At 60.0% G+C, this 15743-nt stretch overlaps 9 protein-coding genes across 9 annotated transcripts; 6 read left to right on the forward strand and 3 right to left on the reverse strand.

Annotated features, from left to right (window-relative positions):
• The first annotated feature begins 9 nt into the window (after positions 1-9).
• SPRG_01977 (hypothetical protein) lies at positions 10-1996 on the forward strand. Its single transcript, XM_012340538.1, has one exon. It carries the CDS (start codon positions 135-137, stop codon positions 1890-1892), a length of 1758 nt encoding a protein of 585 aa, XP_012195928.1. The 5' UTR covers positions 10-134; the 3' UTR covers positions 1893-1996.
• Positions 1997-2433: 437 nt separating this feature from the next.
• SPRG_01978 (hypothetical protein) lies at positions 2434-2964 on the forward strand (the record flags this gene model as incomplete). The annotated part of the gene is made up of 1 exon (XM_012340539.1): positions 2434-2964. The coding sequence occupies one exon, from the start codon at positions 2434-2436 to the stop codon at positions 2962-2964; it is 531 nt and encodes a 176-aa protein (XP_012195929.1).
• A 735-nt stretch (positions 2965-3699) lies between these two features.
• SPRG_01979 (hypothetical protein) lies at positions 3700-6436 on the forward strand. The gene is made up of 6 exons (XM_012340540.1): positions 3700-3769; positions 3826-4611; positions 4660-5054; positions 5102-5574; positions 5626-6033; positions 6089-6436. The coding sequence occupies exons 2-6, from the start codon at positions 3827-3829 to the stop codon at positions 6344-6346; spliced, it is 2319 nt and encodes a 772-aa protein (XP_012195930.1). The 5' UTR covers positions 3700-3769; position 3826; the 3' UTR covers positions 6347-6436.
• Positions 6437-6908: 472 nt separating this feature from the next.
• Positions 6909-8454, forward strand: SPRG_01980 (hypothetical protein). The gene is made up of 4 exons (XM_012340541.1): positions 6909-6990; positions 7042-7833; positions 7885-8253; positions 8300-8454. Exons 1-4 carry the CDS (start codon positions 6946-6948, stop codon positions 8390-8392), a joined length of 1299 nt encoding a protein of 432 aa, XP_012195931.1. The 5' UTR covers positions 6909-6945; the 3' UTR covers positions 8393-8454.
• On the reverse strand, positions 8415-9193 carry SPRG_01981 (hypothetical protein). The gene is made up of 5 exons (XM_012340542.1): positions 9127-9193; positions 9025-9081; positions 8929-8981; positions 8699-8882; positions 8415-8644 (listed from the first exon to the last, which is right to left on the reverse strand). Exons 1-5 carry the CDS (start codon positions 9184-9186, stop codon positions 8459-8461), a joined length of 540 nt encoding a protein of 179 aa, XP_012195932.1. The 5' UTR covers positions 9187-9193; the 3' UTR covers positions 8415-8458.
• A 200-nt stretch (positions 9194-9393) lies between these two features.
• SPRG_01982 (hypothetical protein) lies at positions 9394-10335 on the reverse strand. The gene is made up of 7 exons (XM_012340543.1): positions 10170-10335; positions 10104-10122; positions 9957-10057; positions 9826-9907; positions 9688-9777; positions 9606-9645; positions 9394-9555 (listed from the first exon to the last, which is right to left on the reverse strand). The coding sequence occupies exons 1-7, from the start codon at positions 10256-10258 to the stop codon at positions 9449-9451; spliced, it is 528 nt and encodes a 175-aa protein (XP_012195933.1). The 5' UTR covers positions 10259-10335; the 3' UTR covers positions 9394-9448.
• A 20-nt stretch (positions 10336-10355) lies between these two features.
• SPRG_01983 (hypothetical protein) lies at positions 10356-11683 on the forward strand (the record flags this gene model as incomplete). The annotated part of the gene is made up of 8 exons (XM_012340544.1): positions 10356-10466; positions 10514-10612; positions 10810-10908; positions 10955-11053; positions 11108-11206; positions 11252-11350; positions 11406-11504; positions 11558-11683. 8 exons carry the CDS (start codon positions 10356-10358, stop codon positions 11681-11683), a joined length of 831 nt encoding a protein of 276 aa, XP_012195934.1.
• Positions 11684-11961: 278 nt separating this feature from the next.
• On the forward strand, positions 11962-14241 carry SPRG_01984 (AGC protein kinase). Its single transcript, XM_012340545.1, has 6 exons — positions 11962-12225; positions 12270-12492; positions 12542-12739; positions 12787-13495; positions 13543-13680; positions 13730-14241. Exons 1-6 carry the CDS (start codon positions 12020-12022, stop codon positions 14215-14217), a joined length of 1962 nt encoding a protein of 653 aa, XP_012195935.1. The 5' UTR covers positions 11962-12019; the 3' UTR covers positions 14218-14241.
• A 1-nt stretch (position 14242) lies between these two features.
• Positions 14243-15238, reverse strand: SPRG_01985 (hypothetical protein; the record flags this gene model as incomplete). The annotated part of the gene is made up of 2 exons (XM_012340546.1): positions 14489-15238; positions 14243-14439 (listed from the first exon to the last, which is right to left on the reverse strand). Exons 1-2 carry the CDS (start codon positions 15201-15203, stop codon positions 14243-14245), a joined length of 912 nt encoding a protein of 303 aa, XP_012195936.1. The 5' UTR covers positions 15204-15238.
• Between the last annotated feature and the right edge of the window lie 505 nt (positions 15239-15743).

The following is a 15743-nucleotide window of genomic DNA, read 5'->3' on the forward strand; positions in this document are numbered from 1 at the left end:
TTTCATTCCGCTTTTCGAGGCTCAAGGCATAGGTTCGGCTCGCCTTCTGTTCTTCTCTTCTTCGACGTCGCGCTCGCATCCCGCCGTCGTCTTCTTCCATTTTCTTATTGGGAAGATCCACCACAAGCTACAGCATGCAGAACCAAGCCGCCGCCTCGCCTGCTCGCTTCGCCCGCCGCCTCCGCGTCGTCACGGAGCCGCGCCGCAGCAACTCGAACAAGATGCTCCGGACGCGCACCTTGTCCGAGATGGTCTTTCTCTCGCCGCGCAACAGCCCGCGCATCACGCCCCGCAACTCGCGCTTCGACATGGACATTGAGGTGAGCTCGACGTTCGCCGAAGGCGACGGCCCCGTGGACCTTCTCCCGATCGGCGCGCCGCACATGGCGTACGAGCCGTCGACGTCCAGCGACAGCTCCTTTGTCGTTGTCGAGGACGGCGAGTCGCCGGACGAGCTCTTCGACGCCTCCAACAACGAGCACGCGGCGATCCTTGAAGACATGGACATGGACCATGACTTTAGCGACCGCATGTCGGTCGACGACGAGGACGCGAACGAGTCGGTCGCCCACGCCGAACAGGACAACCAGGCCGACAATGACAGCGGCGACGAGATCCGCGCCGGCGGCCCCACGAGCGTGTCGGAGGTCGTCGACATTCTCTTTGAGATCCACACGGCGCTGAAGTCGCGCCACCTCGGCCAGCGCACAGCGGCATCGGCGCTCGCTGCGTCCAACCTCGTGTCGTCGGTGGCCTTTCCCGCCGACCCGGCCATGCCGCGTGACGCGCAAGCTGAACTTCTCGAGAACCACAAGAAGATGCTCGAGTGCGCGATCTGCCAGGAGGTCTTCACCTCGGCGACCGAGGCCAAGTGCTGCGGTCAGATCTTTTGCAAGCTGTGCATCGAGCGCTGGGTGAGCGACCGCAACTCGTGCCCCATGTGCCGTGACGAGCTCAGCTTTGACCAGCTCTCGCCGTCGCGCTTTGCCCAGCGCATGGCCAACGACGTCATTGTCACGTGCGCCTATTGCTCCGAGACGATGAAGAAGGCTGCCCTCGAGGATCACATGGACGTGTGCACGGAAGCGCCGATGGAGCCGCCGCCGCCGGCCGACGTCGCTCTGCGCCACCAGCTCATCACAGCCGCGCGCCTCTCTGTGCAAATGATGACACGCTTCCTCATGACGCCGTCGCCGACCCAGGCGCTTGTGATGCAGTGCTACATTCGCACCCGCGGCTCGGGCAACTACGAGTTGTACACGCAAGACACGGACGTCCTTCTCTGCACGGCGGTGCGTCGGCGCCAGCTCGACATGAGCGTGACCTTCTCCATCTACGCGGCCAACGCGGCCCCGGCCGAGGCCAACGCGATTGCGCGCCTCGAGCGCAACTTTGTCGGGTCGCAGTACACGGTGCTGAACACCACCGAAGAGATCCCGTCCGAGCTCGGCGCGGTGCAGTACGCTGCGACCTTTGGCAAGACGCCCCGCCAGATGCGCGTGGCTCTCCCGCTCGTCCACGAAGCCAGCAACAACGACGACGTCGCGTCCTATGAGGTCGAGCGGTACGTTCCGACGGGCCGTGACGACTCGATGCTGTCTCAGATTGAACGCCCGGACGCGTCCCGCGCCATCAGCCTCATCAACAAGCCGCCGGTGTGGATCGAGTCGCTCGAGGCGTACTGCCTCGACTTTGGTGGGCGCGTCGCCGCCGCGTCGGTCAAGAACTTTCTGCTCTCGCACCCGGACGACATGGACAAAACGATGATGCTCTTTGGCCGCACGTCGGACCGTCAAGTGTACTCGATGGACTACCGGCACCCGTTTTCGCCGGTCCAGGCGTTTGCGATCGCGCTGAGCTCCATGGACTCGCACCTTGTCACGTTCGATTAAATGCCGACCGAGTCGCTGCTATATATTCGGGCTTTCGTTTTGGCTGCTTAGTAGAAGGCGCGTGCTATTTTATTTGTGTACAATATATTGCATTTCAGATCTTATTGATTTTTCGTGCTGCGTGAACTGAACCGGTCGCTTGGTGGGCAAGCGCCATATCTGGCGCCGGCTTCTTCAAGCAGCTGAGGGCGTGTCCAACGTATGGTCCCCGGCACATGACGTGGCCGTCTCACGTGGCGACGGTTTCGGACGCACCCACATACAGAGCAGCTTGCCATGGCGCCAAGCTAGCGCGTTCGACTTGCAGCGTTCAGGGAGTGCAGCGTCTTGCACCTGCTGCTAGTATTACTGTTTGCACTAATTGCTATGTCAAGCCGTTGAAGCCGTGACGGTGAGCGCCTGTCGAGTCGTACGACGAGCGGACACACAATCCGCCCTCGCGCAACCCGAGCATGGACGTGTAATCGTACTGTACATTTTGCCACTCTTGAACCAGACAGCACAGAATCGTCGCTCCATGCCGCCCCCATCCACGGTTCGAATGACCCAGTGCAGCGTCGCCCATCGAGGCGACGGTGTCTTTGAGCTCCTGCACAACAACGGCGTCGTCTACCGCGCCGCGCTGCGGCGTCAGCCGACGCGGACCGCTGTCGTACCCATCTGCAATGCCAACGAGAAGCGTGCCGTCGCGGGCCAGCTCCTTGGGTCCGTCGACGGCGCCTCGTACTGCGTCGTACACGAAGACACGCCGATGACGATCATCTACTCGGCGACATACGGCCGGACGCCACGGCGCATGCACGTCGTGCTGGGCAACGCCGAGCTCGTCAACAAGCCGCCACGTTGGGTCGAGTCGCTGCAAGCGTTTGGACTGAACTTTGACGGCCGCGTGCGCGTCGCGTCAGTCAAGAACTTTGTTTTGCTCAGCGGCGGCGCCGACGCCGTCATGGTCTTTGGTCGAACACCAGACCGCAACGTGTACGTCTTGGACTATGCGCCGCCGCTCACGCCACTGCTTGCGTTCGCCATTGCCCTCAGCAGCCTCGATGCCAAGTGCGCTACCGTGAGCTAATCGATGAGTTTGCACTTGTGAGTCAAGTGCAATTTCAATCGCAAAAACGTGTAATCGCAGGCTCACGACGGCGGTGTGACGAGGTGGCACACACCAAACGAGCTATCGAGTTCCATTGGTCCATGTCCGTCAGCATGTGTAGAAGCACGTGCGACGCCGCATTAGGCACACATCGCGTCAGTCGCCTTGGGCTTCTCTAAACCCGTTCAAAGGCATTCCTAAGCGTCTCTGTTGGACACACATTCTGGACACAGACCAGATCCTGTTCGCACAATCGGTGCAGTGTCAACCGAACCTGGTGCCATACCGGTACGTGCCATGCTGCAGTCCCGTATTGGTGTACTCGAAACGAGCTCGACGACTAGCTGGGCCTTGCTCTATTACGTAGCTCTTGCACTGCCTTCCTCCGACGCCATGTCGCGTAATATGCTGGTCTTTCCTAAACGTGCGTCGATCCCCTGCGCGCATACAAATGCAGCTCCGGTGGGATCGAGACTCGGCACGTCAGTCCGCATCCTGCCTGCCACGTCAGTCCCAGAAAGGGCGCCAGTTCCAATTCCGTTCTCCTCTTTTATACGCGACTGGCGTGGTGTGGTAATATTACAACGGCCAATATTTTAAAATACCTTGCGCATTGTATCATGTGTCGGTGGTTTGCGATTAAATCACTGGTGGCGACGGCGGGGTATTTTATGACTCGACCTTTGTATGTCACGGTTCCAAAGATTGAAACTCAACAAATCGTGTCCATCACCAACATTTTTCAGTTGGCCGCATCCTCCGCCGCTTCCTCCGTCGAGTCCAAGTACGACGCATGCTGCCCTCCCGCGACGCGATGCTCATGGGGACATCGCGCACTAGGATGCCCGCGATACGCTACCGCAAGAGCGCGCCGTCCATCTCATCCGCCACCATGGAGGACGAGGCGAGCCCGCCACCGGCGCCGGGGCGGTTCCGGTCGCGGCTGCGCCTGCCGTTCTCGAACCGCAACAGCGACGCCAAGGCGAAAGAGCGGTCGCCGTCGCCGCCCTCGGACGACAAGGAGGATGCCAAGGCCGACGAGAAGCGCGACGAGAAGGCCAAGTGCACGCCGCCGAAGAACTCGCCGGCGATGGAGTGCCACGTGTGCAAGATCTCGCTGGGCATTCGCCGCCTGAAGCACCACTGCCGCAATTGCGGCAACTCTGTCTGCAATGCGCATAGCCGCAACCAGCTCCCGTTACCCAAGTTTGGCATCCTTCGCACCGTGCGCGTCTGCGACAAGTGCACGAAGGAAGTGCTCCAGCAGCGCGCGGGGCTGCGCAAAGGCGCCTCGATCCCGTTTCCCGAAGAGACAACCGACAAATCCATAGGCGGCGTCCTCTACTCGTCGCTCGTCGAAGAGCAAGACGACACGATGGATACGATGCTCTACATTGGGTCGCTCAAGATGACGGGCCGATCGCTCGCGACGCGCAACCTCAACTCGAACATGATGATCTGGAAGGACCGCATGCTCATCGTGACGCCGGCCGAGATGATGTGCTTCAAGCACAGCGACTCTGGTCTTGGCGAGGTGCGGACGACCGTGCACATGACGGACATTCTGCACATCTACATCAACGAGAGCCACCCGCGCATCCTCACGGTGGTCCGCGCCGACGGACGGTACTGTACATCCGATCGACTCGAGCTTTGGTTTCTCATGCAGCATAGCATTTTTCGCATCCGCGCCAAAGACAAAGACCAGTGCCAAGCGATCCACGACGTCCTCCAAAAGACACACAAGATGTTTCAGGACGCCCTCTACAAGCTCCAGCGCGGCGTCCTCCCTGAGGACTTTAGCATTTCGTCGATCACACTCCAGCACACATCGAGCCTCCCGGAAGTGACGATCGCGGCGTTTCCAAACCTCCTCGAGCCACTCCACCACGTCGGCCTCTACCCATCCTCGATTGTGCGCCTCTACGTGGCCGGGCCCATGACGTCGGGCGTCGCAGTCTTCACATACGAGATGCTTGTCAAGAGCGACATGGTCCTCCAGCAGTGCGAGAACCCCACGGCGCGCAGCTGCGACGACGACGAAGCGCTCGAGGTCCATCTCGCAACAGGTACGACTTTCACTCGCTCCATCGCTCATCCGAATGGTGGCCAATAGACGCGTCGACAGCGGGCGCCACAAATGGCATGGTGTTGTGGCCCGTCGCGTGCCTCGGACTCAGCGGCCTCCTCTTGAGCGTCGCGATCCTCGGCTCGGACCGGCTCGTGACAGCATTAGGTGGCAGTCTCTTGCTCGCGGCCGCCCTCGCCCTCGTGCTGCGCTCCAACTATGACGCGCTCACGTCACTGCACTTGCTGCTCGCGACGCGCGGCCGCAGCGTGCTCGTGGGGCCCTCGTGGCGGTCGCTGACCGTCACCAAAGTCCTCCTCACGTCCAAGGACGCGTCATGCGACGACGAGCATGACGCGTCGGCCATGGACGTGCCGGACGATGACATTTACGGACGGTTCCTCGAAGGCATGTCGGGCAACGTGACGGAAGCGCGTCGGCGGTACTTTGCGATGGTCAATTGGCGCAAGGACGAGGACATTGACACGATCTTGGCGCGGCCGCATCCGCAGTTTGACGCAGTACGACATGGAAGAGGGCACGGCGCCGGATGCAACATGGCGTTTTTGTAGATCAAAGAGTCGCTCGTGCTCTATCTGCACAAGCGCGACAAGATGGGGCGCATGATCCAGATCGAGAAGACGGGCACGATGAAGAAGACGATGCAGATGCTGACGACACGCGGCGTCTCGGAGGCCGAGGTGCTGCACCACACGGCGTTTATGCAAGAGTACTATTGGAAGATCCTCGACAACCGGGCGTACCCGAATGGCATGCAGCTGCGCATCATCGACCTCAAGGGCATCTCGATGGACATTATGAGCTCGGACGTGTTTTCGTTTGTGAAGAAGGTCGGCCTCATTGCTGGCAACTACAACCCCGAGCGCATGTTCAAGGTCTTTATCATCAACCCGCCACGGTGGTTTGGCATGATCTGGAAGGTCGCCGCGCCCATGGTCAATCCCAAGACGCGCGACAAGGTACTGCTGATGCGTCTGTCCCGCCACGCGTGAGCTCATGCCCATCATCGAGTAGACCATTGTCGTGTCGGGCGAGGCCGAGATCAAGAAGGCGCTGCTCGAGTACGTGGACGCCGACTGCCTGCCCGTCGAGTATGGCGGCAGCTGCGCCTGCGACGGCGGCTGCATGACGCACTCGCCCGAGGAAGTCGAGTTGCGCGACTTTGTCAACAAGCTCAACGCCGGCGAGCGCTGCGACGAGCTTCTGGCGGCCATCCGCGACCGGCCGCACCCGCGCGCCGTCACGCGCATCAGCGTGGTGGACGAGAGCTAGAAACACCCAACTGGCACCCGACCGCACAAACACACCATTATATTCTTATTGGCGAGAAAAATACGATACAAAGACGCCTTGCAATTTAATGCCCATAAGTGCAAACGCCGCAACGGTAGCCCGACTCTAAAAACACGCCATTTTGCGATGGCCACGCCACCGATCCATGCGCAGACCTCGTCAGTAGCAGCCCCGCAACCACGGAGTTGTAGGCGTGCGGAAGACACGTGCACGTTGCTTCCATTCCATGATCTGCGGCCGCTTGCCCGCCCCTTCATGCCACCTCGCTGCCGTGCGTAGAGTCTGGTGAGCGTAGTGCGAATCGACGGGTGCATCGACCGTGCCGCAAGGCTCATGCTCCTGTTGCAAGTGCTCGGAAAAGTTCTCGTCTCGGGTGCGCGCACGCGGATACTGTGCGAACAGCGCACTCTCGCGCGGGATCTCGCCGCGACGAAGTGTCTGAAGCCGTTGGGGTTGGGTGATTTAAATCTCGGCACGATGACGTTCGCCGAATAAAAATTTCAGACCGGCGGGAATAAAAATGCGGTTCATAAAATAGAAGACGACCGGAAGGCCGAGAGTGCAAAGCGGAACCGAGCATGTTGGAAGCACGGGAGATGGGGCCGCTGCTAGCGCTCCTCAGCGTACGTCCATGCGTCTTCGCCGTCGTCGAACGCTCATGGCCGGTGCTCTAGGAAGAAGACAAGTCCGTCGAGGTCGTCGTGTCCATGTTCCTGCGGTCGTTTACGAAGAACGACCATTTCAAGGTCGGCTGTATGGTGTGCCTCATGCTCGCCGACAACGTCTTGACGAGCAACCAGCGCGTCGTGGGCTTCTCGATCCTCAGCGAAGTCTTCCGCAACGAGACCAACACGAACCCGTTCTTTCCGAGCCTCGTCGAAGCGCTCGAGGCGCCGCACGGCGACCCGGCCGAGAAGCGCTACTTGATCCACCTCCTCGCGCGCATGAGCGCGCCGGGCAGCGAGCCGAGCAAGAAGAATCTCAACGCCAAGCAGCTATTGCAGCATTTTCGCAACGAAACCAAGGTCGCGTCGCTCAACCTCGATGCGGAGAAGCAACTGTACTTTGACCGGACGCCACGTGTACCCGAGAGCCTCAGCCAAGGCATCCGTGGCGTGCTCCCATACTCGGCACTCGAATTCCAGGAGCACGGGAACTACAACCTCCTTCTCGCGCCCGCCGACATTGCGGCCATGACGCTCGACGACGAGCCGACGCTCACGGCCGACGACCTCAACCTCGAAACGTGCACGCTGCAGAGCGTCAACCCGGTGTTTGTGCGCCCCGCGCCGACGATTCTCGAGCCAGAGATCTCCGAGTACATGTGGCTGGACCCGGACTATTGCCCGACGTTGCTCTGGGACACTGGCATGTACGAAGACGCGGACGTCGACTGCGGGCGCGAGCTGCGGGACCTCATGGCCAAGGCATTTGTGGGGCCGCTCGTCCCGTCGCAGCAGCAAAAGGTGGTGTCATCATCTTGCGTCGTGTGCACTGTATGCTACTGTGGACTGTAGGTGCTGGCTGACTTGGAGGCCGACCCGAAGCTCGTGTACGCGTGCCAATTGACGCCGGCGCGGCTGCCGGACCTTGTCGAGAACAACCCGATGATTGCGATCGAGTGCTTGCTCAAGCTCATGACGTCCAACCAGATCACCGAGTACCTCTCGGCGCTGGTCAACATGGACATGTCGCTCCACTCGATGGAAGTCGTGAACCGCTTGACGACGGCCGTCGACCTCCCGACCGAGTTTATCCACTTGTACATCTCCAACTGCATCTCGTCGTGCGAAAACATCAAGGACAAGTACATGCAGAACCGTCTCGTGCGCCTCGTCTGCGTCTTCTTGCAGTCGTTGATCCGCAACAAAATCATCAATGTCCAGGTACAAACACCCATTCCTCTCTCCTCGGCGCTCTCATCGCGGGTAGGATTTAATTATTGAGGTGCAAGCCTTCTGCATCGAGTTTAGCCGGATTCGAGAAGCCGCGGGCCTCTTTCGCCTCTTGAAAACGCTGGAATAAATACACGCCAAATAATACCACCCCCACCAGACGACGACAATAACGATCGATTGACGCGCGTGATTCTTATGCCTGCTTGATGCGCAGGTAGAGCTCGAGCGCATAGATGCCATCGGGCGTGAACTCGTCCTTGCGCGACAAAATCTCGGCCGCCGACATGACGAGCACTTCCGACACTTCTTCCGGCTGCAGCGTGAGCTCGCCGTCGAACGTGCACTCAAACATGCCCCCCCAGACGTTCGAGTCGCCGTTCTACTCGCCGCATGGTGAGATTCCTGCATGCATATCCCTCGCGGACGGTCCTACCTTGTATGGGAACGTCGTGACGTACGTCAGCGGCGTGTTGGTGATGCCCATTTCCTCGGCCACCTCGCGCTCGGCGTTCTCCTCAAAGGTCTCGCCAAACTGGACGACGCCGCCCGCCATCGGGTCGAGAAAGCCCGGGCAGTAGTCCTTGATGAGCGTCCGGCGCTGCACGTAAAAGTCGCCGCTACACCTCGCTGAGCACGCATGGCCTTTCATGTACGTCATGATACCTGGAGTTGCGGATCACAATGTACGTGGCGCGGTGCGGAAGGTTGAAGACACGCTAAGAAGACATGAGGAGGCGCTTGTCGATACTAGGGGGAGACCATGACGGCGCGGTCCGCCTTTCCAATGACGTTGTTGTTGTCGTCGACAATGGCCACCTACACGCCGCGTCCTAGGAGCCGCTTACGTCGCACGCGTCGCACCTGCTCCTTGGCCGTCAGCCCATGCAGCTTGTTGTCCATGCTCGCGCTGCTCTGTGCCATCGTGCTCGAATCGAAAACTGACGTCAAGAACAGGTGTCAAGAAGGGCAATTTGGTGGGAAACCCGGTGTGCCGCCATTTCTCACACGTGGCATTTGGTGGATGACGTGGCATTTGGTGGATGACGAGCCGAGGGACTGTACTTTACTGATAGTACTAGCTAGAGCTGCGATTTCTACTCGACGTGCTCTTCGAATGCTCGCACACGACGACGACGTAGGTTCGAATGGTAAAATCCAAGCCGCCCTGTGAAGAGCGTTGACGTTAAAAGAGGATCAATCCGACCATGACGGCCGAGCCGACAAAGAGAAGCATCTTGGAGAGGAACGCAAACTGGACTTGCTGTTGGAGTTCGGCGGGGGTCAATGGACCTAGGATACACACCCGGTGCCATCGACGTTGCGCGTCTTCGGGGCTCTACCTGTGTTGGTGTTGGGCATCGTGGCGGTCGCGGCGCTTTGCTGCGTCGCGTGAGACCACATGATTAGCAGGTAGCAACGTACGAATTGAAGGCCGAAGAGAGACGGAAAGAACCCGATCAAGGGTGAGAACGCGGCTTCTTGCGCATGCGGCGGCAGCGGGTCCGGCTGGAACTAGGTTGTGTGCATGTCGAGTCCGAGAACGCACGCACGTCGCACTACCATGAAGCGTCGGCGCAGAGACGGCGCGGGGCGCTGGCCACGCGGGCGGTTGGGGATACTATCGTCGGCGCCATCGATTGTGCTACGCAGAAACAAGGTCAGCAGGGGCGAAAACCACGACGACGGGGAACCGAGGGTCGATCGAGTTGGCGCCGCGGCCATACACTGGGATCACATTCTCCTTTGTGACGCCGGCCTTGCACACGGGGCATTCGTTGTGGTTGGCGATCCACTGTCATGGCAAGATGAGCCAAGCGCGGGGCGTCGTACGAGTATACCTGGAAGAGGCAGGGCCAGCTACGTCAGAATGATGAGCGCACGCCGTCGCTGGCGTGGGCACGTACCAGTAGAGGTGGCCGCAGAGTGTCACCACGGGCTCCTTCACGCGGTCGAGGCAGATATTGCAGTCAAAGTCGGTGGCTGCCACGTCCATACTGTGCTGCTCGCCGCAAGTCGTGGAGATGGTGCTGAAACTCAACTCAATTGGACCAATGAGCGCCGCGAATTCTCAGAATAGAAAATTCAGCACCATGGGCACGAGCGCGTCCAAGCAGCTCTACGACGCGGCCGCGTCCAACGACGTCGCCAAGCTGCGCACGCTCGTCAAGGAGGGCGTCGACCTCCACCAGAGCGCTGGCACGGTACGCCGCCTGCGCCTCCATCTGCATCGACCCGACGCGACGTCTAGGACGGGATCTGTATCCTCCACGTTGCGGCCGAGAAGGGCCACAAAAAAGTCATCACATATCTCCTCGACAAGGGCATGGCGATCGACCGCAAGACCAGCGTAGGCCACGCGTGTACTTCACGCCCTTTCTGGTAGTGTGGAGATGGCGTAGAATGGCCGGTCAGCCTTGTACATTGCAGCCAAGCATGGCAACGTTGAAGCCGTCCGCGTCTTGGTCGAGCTGGGGCTGACATCGAGTCACATCGAAAGGTTTGCATCGCCCAACGGAATCTCGTACGTCATGGATATGGTCCTAGAACGGGCGCACGGCCCTCGTCGTCGCGGCCAAGAAAGGGCATCTTGAGGTTGTGCAATACCTAGCCGGGCGAGAGGCCAACCTCGAAGCCTGCCGAAAAGTACGCTTCTCTCTGACAGTACATCGTTGAACGAAGAGGACGCTAGGATCTTCGCACGCCCTTGTACATGGCCGCGAAGAAGGGTCATGTTGAAGTCGCGCAGTTTCTCATGGACAGCCAAGCCAATATGGAAGCTGCGAGTATCGTAGGATCTTTGGAGATGTCGCAAATGGCTTGGAGACATGGATGTTTTCGGTAGGATGGCACGACGCCGCTGATCGCAGCCGCCGCAAAAGGCCATGTGGCCATGGTCAACGTCCTCCTCGAGCACGGCGCACAGATCGAAAGCACACGCAAGGTCTCGCGTGGCGGTTGTTCCTTCTGTCTTAAGCCATTGCGATAGGATGCGTGTACGGCGCTGTATGTAGCGGCGCAGCGAGGCCACCTGCGCATCGTCAAGGCGCTCGTCGACCACCACGCGAACCTCGAGGCGCGCGACAACGTGGTACTTGCATCGACCTCATGTATCCTCTGCTAACACTGTCCTCGCAACGTAGCTGGGCATCACGCCGCTGGCCGTCGCCGCCATTGAAGGCCACCTCGAGGTCGTCAAGTACCTCTTGTCGCACTCGCCCGCGTTCGTCTCGAGCAACCAGGTTCACAACCGCACGACACCCGCCGCTTGGCGTTGATGCCATGTACGTACTAGGACGGATCGACGCAGATTGTGAACGCCGCCGCGTTGACGTACTCGGACGTGGCCGACGCGATCGCAGAGCTCGAGCACCCAGACCGCTTCAGCGTCCAGAGCGTCAAGAAGGTCTTCAGCTTCTGATGCAGCCAAAGAGGCGATCGGATCCTTGGGTGATAGGTGGGTTGCCGTTCTAATATTATTCCGCAGGTTGCAACCCTCTCTTGATGTTTGTATAAAGTCCTTGCCATCGAATTGAATTCGAGCAGGGGAGAGAGCCGATAGAGGGATCGGGTTGGCATCGGAAGATCCGGGAACCTCTGTCTTTTGATATACTGTGCCAATCGATGGCGGTATTGTATGCATTCCCAGAGACTTCGAGCGCCGACAGCCGCCACTATCATCTTTGAGAGGGTATCCGTGGCTCGTCGTTTGGAGGCGTTTGTTTTGCAAGGCAGCAGAAGAAGAGACCTCGCGGCGATGACGATGGGGTCGTCCTCCGGGAACAGCAACCTGATCAGCCCATGTACCTCCGACGACAGCATCGACGACCATGCCAAGTTCGACCTCGACACGATGGCCGCATACCTCGTCAAGGACCTCGACTCGGGCCAGAGCTACCGCGTCGAGGAGATCGACCAGCAGTACGTGACGCTCGAGGCCATGAAGGAGAAGCTTTCCGAGTCGTACGCCCTATATGCATGCGCCATCATAAGCTCATCATAGCTAGGCATGACCTCCTCGCGCTCTACTCGGCGGATGCGACGACCGAGGTCGAGATTGAAAACACGTCCGACTCGGACAAGGACGACGACGATCCTGGATACGTCGAGGAGGTCGACGTCGTCAAGCACCGCACGTCCGAGCTGCAGCCGTGCCAGTTCACAGGCTGCACGCTCTTCCATACACGCCGGTCGGGCTACTGCGAGACGCACGAGGTCCGCGCTAAAGAGGTGCGCATATCGATCTCGTCGACCGGGGGCCCATACATCATGTATGCAGGAGGAAGACTCGCGCGCGCAGGCGCTGTACCTCATTCCGCGTGGGCGGCAAGCCAGCTTTGTCGAGATGAAGGGCCACTCGTTTGTTGAAGACTCGATGTTTCGCCTCTATACGGTCTTCACGGTCGTCCTTCGCTGTGGCGAGTCGACGTGGAGCGTGTACCGCCGGTACCGCGAGTTTACAGCCCTCTACGACAAGGTCCTCTCGAGCTACACTACTGATGTGCCTCATAAGATGACTCGTAGCTCAAGCTGCGTTCGCGGCTTCGGCTACCCACGCTGCCACCCAAGAAGATTATCGGATCGTTCGAGCCGGAATTCCTGGCGCGGCGGCAGTATGAGCTGGGGCAATGGCTCGACCAGCTGCTTACGTACGAGCCGCTCTCGAACGCGACCAATCCGCACGAGTGCGACGAAGTCGTGCGCTTTTTGACGTGGAAGGCCGACCAGCCGCCGTTCCCGGTCGAGCAGCCCTCCGACTTTTTGAACCTCCAAGACTCGAGCTCGAACGCGCCGCGCGTGAACCTCACCGACTTCAAGATGATCCAGGTCATTGGCCGTGGGTCGTTCGGGAAGGTCGTTCTCGTCGGCCACCACGCGACAAAGAAACTCTATGCGATGAAGATGCTCAACAAGGCCAACATCGTGAAGCGCAAGCAGGTTGAGCACACGCGCACCGAGCGCCGCGTGCTTGGGTACACCAAGCACCCGTTCATTGTGGGCTTGCACTTTGCCTTTCAGACACCGCAGCGCCTCTACTTTGTCCTCGACTATTGCCCGGGCGGTGAGCTCTTTTACCACTTGACGCGCATGAAGAAGTTGCCCGAGCACATGGCGTGCTACTACGCGGCCGAAATCACACTGGCGCTCGAGCATCTGCATGGCCTTGGCGTTGTGTACCGCGACCTCAAGCCCGAAAACATCCTCCTCACAAAGGAAGGCCACGTCAAACTCGGTACGACATCACATACTAAAAGCGCAGCGTGGGACTGTGCTTTGTAGCCGACTTTGGGCTTGCCAAGGAAGGCATCACAGACGGCGTGTACGGCACCAACTCGCTCTGCGGCACGCCTGAGTACCTCCCGCCCGAGATCCTCGACCGCCTTGGCCACGGCACGGCCGTCGACTGGTGGAACCTTGGTGCGTCCGACGTCATGATCACAGCAGCTAACAAGCGCTGTGTATGTAGGCATGGTGCTCTACGAGATGCTCACGGGCTTGCCGCCATGGTACACGAACGACCGCCAAAAGCTCTTTGACCGGCTGCGCTCGGCGCGCCTCCACTTCCCGCCGTACGTCTCGCGGCGTGCCGAGGGCCTTATCCGCGCGCTTCTGAACCGGAATCCGGCCGAGCGCCTCGGTGCGCGTGGTGCTGCCGAAGTGAAGGCGCACCCGTTCTTTGAGAGCATCGAGTGGGACGACCTCCTTGCGCTCAAGATGCCGCCGCCGTTCCGACCGTGCCGCGCGACGACCACCGACGACACGCCGCTCAATTTTGAGGCCGAGTTCACGCGGCTTCCGCTGCCGAGCGTCGAGGTCGTCGACAAGGAACCAAGCAAAAGGCGCGGGCCAACTCGGACACGTTTTCTGGCTTTGCGTACGAGAACCCGGACGCGCTGCAATCGTCGTTGTAGTGACGACGACGTATGCAAAGAGAAAACGCGCGAGGCTGAATAAATATATATCAACACACCACCACAAATCAGATCATGGCGTCCTTGGCCTCGGCGATGCGCTGGAGCCCCAGCGTGAGCTCGGCTTCGAGCGCTTCGATGTCGGCAATGTCCAGGAAATCAATGTCGTAGCCTTTGAGTCGCATGAGCAACTTGTTTTCCATTTCGGCGTCGGCGAGCTCTTGCTTGAGGTTGGTCACTTCTTCCTCGAGAAGCTTCATGTCGCCTGTACGCTACCCGTGAATATTTCGTGCAAAATAAGCCAAGAGTCGTACCGGTCGGCCGCACGCGCCGCTTGGCGAGCGCCATGGCGTAGAAAAGGGAGCCGGCGGTGACGGCGACAAGCGCGAGCGTGCGCCGGTCCGTGTACCAGCTCTCTTCCGCAAAGAGGCGCGTGAACCAGCTCCCTTCGCACGCGCTCTCGGGCACGAACGGCGGTACGAGCACGGCGTCGGTCCATGCCGTCCACTGCCGCGAAAAGATCTGGAAAAGCGCCGTGTCGACACGCGACCGGACGCGGAGCGAGTACGTGGCATCGTGCTTGACGTTTTCGAGCACGACAAAGCAGTCGTCGCTGTAGAGGTCGCCGCCGTCGACAGAGCTCTCGGGCGACGCTTGGTTGAACGCGGCAAAGCCGCTGAGCCAGCTGCCATGGACCCAGTATTGCACGTGGAAGCGCGGCCCTTCGTTGGCGCTCGCGTCGTGGAAGAAGCTGCCGTGGCGTGCTGCCTGCGAAGCGACGCCACACAGCGGGCTGTGCCAGGACATGAGAATATTGGTCATGTCGGCCGCCGACGCCATCGCGTCGATGAGCAGCGCGTCGGACGGCGCCGATGCGAACCGGTCGGCGGTCACCTTGACAAAGTCGTGGGCCGTGGCCGGAACACGCGGGATCGTCCAGTAGAGGAGCGAGAGGCAGAGGAGGATGATCAGCGAGACGAGCGCGGCAATGCACGTCGCGATGCAGCACGCGGACGCCGATGCGTGCATGCTGGTGCTTTCGACGGCCGAAATCCACAACTGGGATGCAGAAAGGCAACCTCGGACGCTTTTTAGCCAATCGGTGGCCGGCACCGAGAGTGGGACGGCCGCCGCACGCGGTGTATGCACCGTGATTTTCACGTGAAAAACTCGCCACGCCCTCTCGTCGCCTCGGCCTCGTCTTGCTGCTGCCATGCTGCTGTCATGCTGCCTGCTAGGATCGCGACGTAAGTGCAATCGGCGATGACATCACTGGCGATATCGTTGACGTCGACAAAGAATTTGGAGGTCGAGATGCGGGACGTGGTGCAATGTGTGTGCGACGACGCCGACCTTCACTGGGCGGCGCGGGTAGATACGTTGCGTGCTTGCTCTTTGGTCTCCGTAGAACCAAGGGAACCCTTGGTTCTTGCGCGCCACGCTCGCCGTCGACACGTGCAGACGCGAAGACACCGCGCGTGGAAATGCGAATCTGATTCGGGCCAGGAAGAGGTGGACTGGTTGCGGCCTGTCGCCTGCGGCACGCGGCGAGGACGCGCGCAGGCTACC

This window comes from Saprolegnia parasitica, assembly GCF_000151545.1.
Source record: "Saprolegnia parasitica CBS 223.65 unplaced genomic scaffold supercont2.5, whole genome shotgun sequence".
In the NCBI taxonomy this organism is placed as follows: Eukaryota; Oomycota; class Saprolegniomycetes; order Saprolegniales; family Saprolegniaceae; genus Saprolegnia; species Saprolegnia parasitica.

Excerpts from the sequence above, each read along its gene's own strand:
- SPRG_01981 (XM_012340542.1), bottom strand. The coding sequence starts at position 9,186 with ATGGCACAGAGCAGCGCGAGCATGGACAACAAGCTGCATGGGCTGACG. Across the intron at positions 9,082-9,126 it reads GGCTGACGGCCAAGGAGCAG|GTGGCCATTGTCGACGACAA; the intron begins GTGCGACGCGTG and ends CGCGGCGTGTAG. Across the intron at positions 8,982-9,024 it reads AGGCGGACCGCGCCGTCATG|CGTGTCTTCAACCTTCCGCA; the intron begins GTCTCCCCCTAG and ends ATGTCTTCTTAG.
- SPRG_01982 (XM_012340543.1), bottom strand. The coding sequence starts at position 10,258 with ATGGACGTGGCAGCCACCGACTTTGACTGCAATATCTGCCTCGACCGC. Across the intron at positions 9,778-9,825 it reads CTCTGCGCCGACGCTTCATG|TTCCAGCCGGACCCGCTGCC; the intron begins GTAGTGCGACGT and ends CACACAACCTAG. Across the intron at positions 9,556-9,605 it reads GATGCCCAACACCAACACAG|GTCCATTGACCCCCGCCGAA; the intron begins GTAGAGCCCCGA and ends TGTGTATCCTAG.
- SPRG_01980 (XM_012340541.1), top strand. The coding sequence starts at position 6,946 with ATGTTGGAAGCACGGGAGATGGGGCCGCTGCTAGCGCTCCTCAGC. Across the intron at positions 6,991-7,041 it reads CGCTGCTAGCGCTCCTCAGC|GAAGAAGACAAGTCCGTCGA; the intron begins GTACGTCCATGC and ends CCGGTGCTCTAG. Across the intron at positions 7,834-7,884 it reads TCCCGTCGCAGCAGCAAAAG|GTGCTGGCTGACTTGGAGGC; the intron begins GTGGTGTCATCA and ends TGTGGACTGTAG.
- SPRG_01979 (XM_012340540.1), top strand. The coding sequence starts at position 3,827 with ATGCCCGCGATACGCTACCGCAAGAGCGCGCCGTCCATCTCATCCGCC. Across the intron at positions 4,612-4,659 it reads GTGGTCCGCGCCGACGGACG|CATTTTTCGCATCCGCGCCA; the intron begins GTACTGTACATC and ends CATGCAGCATAG. Across the intron at positions 5,055-5,101 it reads CGAGGTCCATCTCGCAACAG|ACGCGTCGACAGCGGGCGCC; the intron begins GTACGACTTTCA and ends GGTGGCCAATAG.
- SPRG_01977 (XM_012340538.1), top strand. The coding sequence starts at position 135 with ATGCAGAACCAAGCCGCCGCCTCGCCTGCTCGCTTCGCCCGCCGCCTC.
- SPRG_01984 (XM_012340545.1), top strand. The coding sequence starts at position 12,020 with ATGACGATGGGGTCGTCCTCCGGGAACAGCAACCTGATCAGCCCATGT. Across the intron at positions 12,740-12,786 it reads TTACAGCCCTCTACGACAAG|CTCAAGCTGCGTTCGCGGCT; the intron begins GTCCTCTCGAGC and ends GATGACTCGTAG. Across the intron at positions 13,681-13,729 it reads CGTCGACTGGTGGAACCTTG|GCATGGTGCTCTACGAGATG; the intron begins GTGCGTCCGACG and ends CTGTGTATGTAG.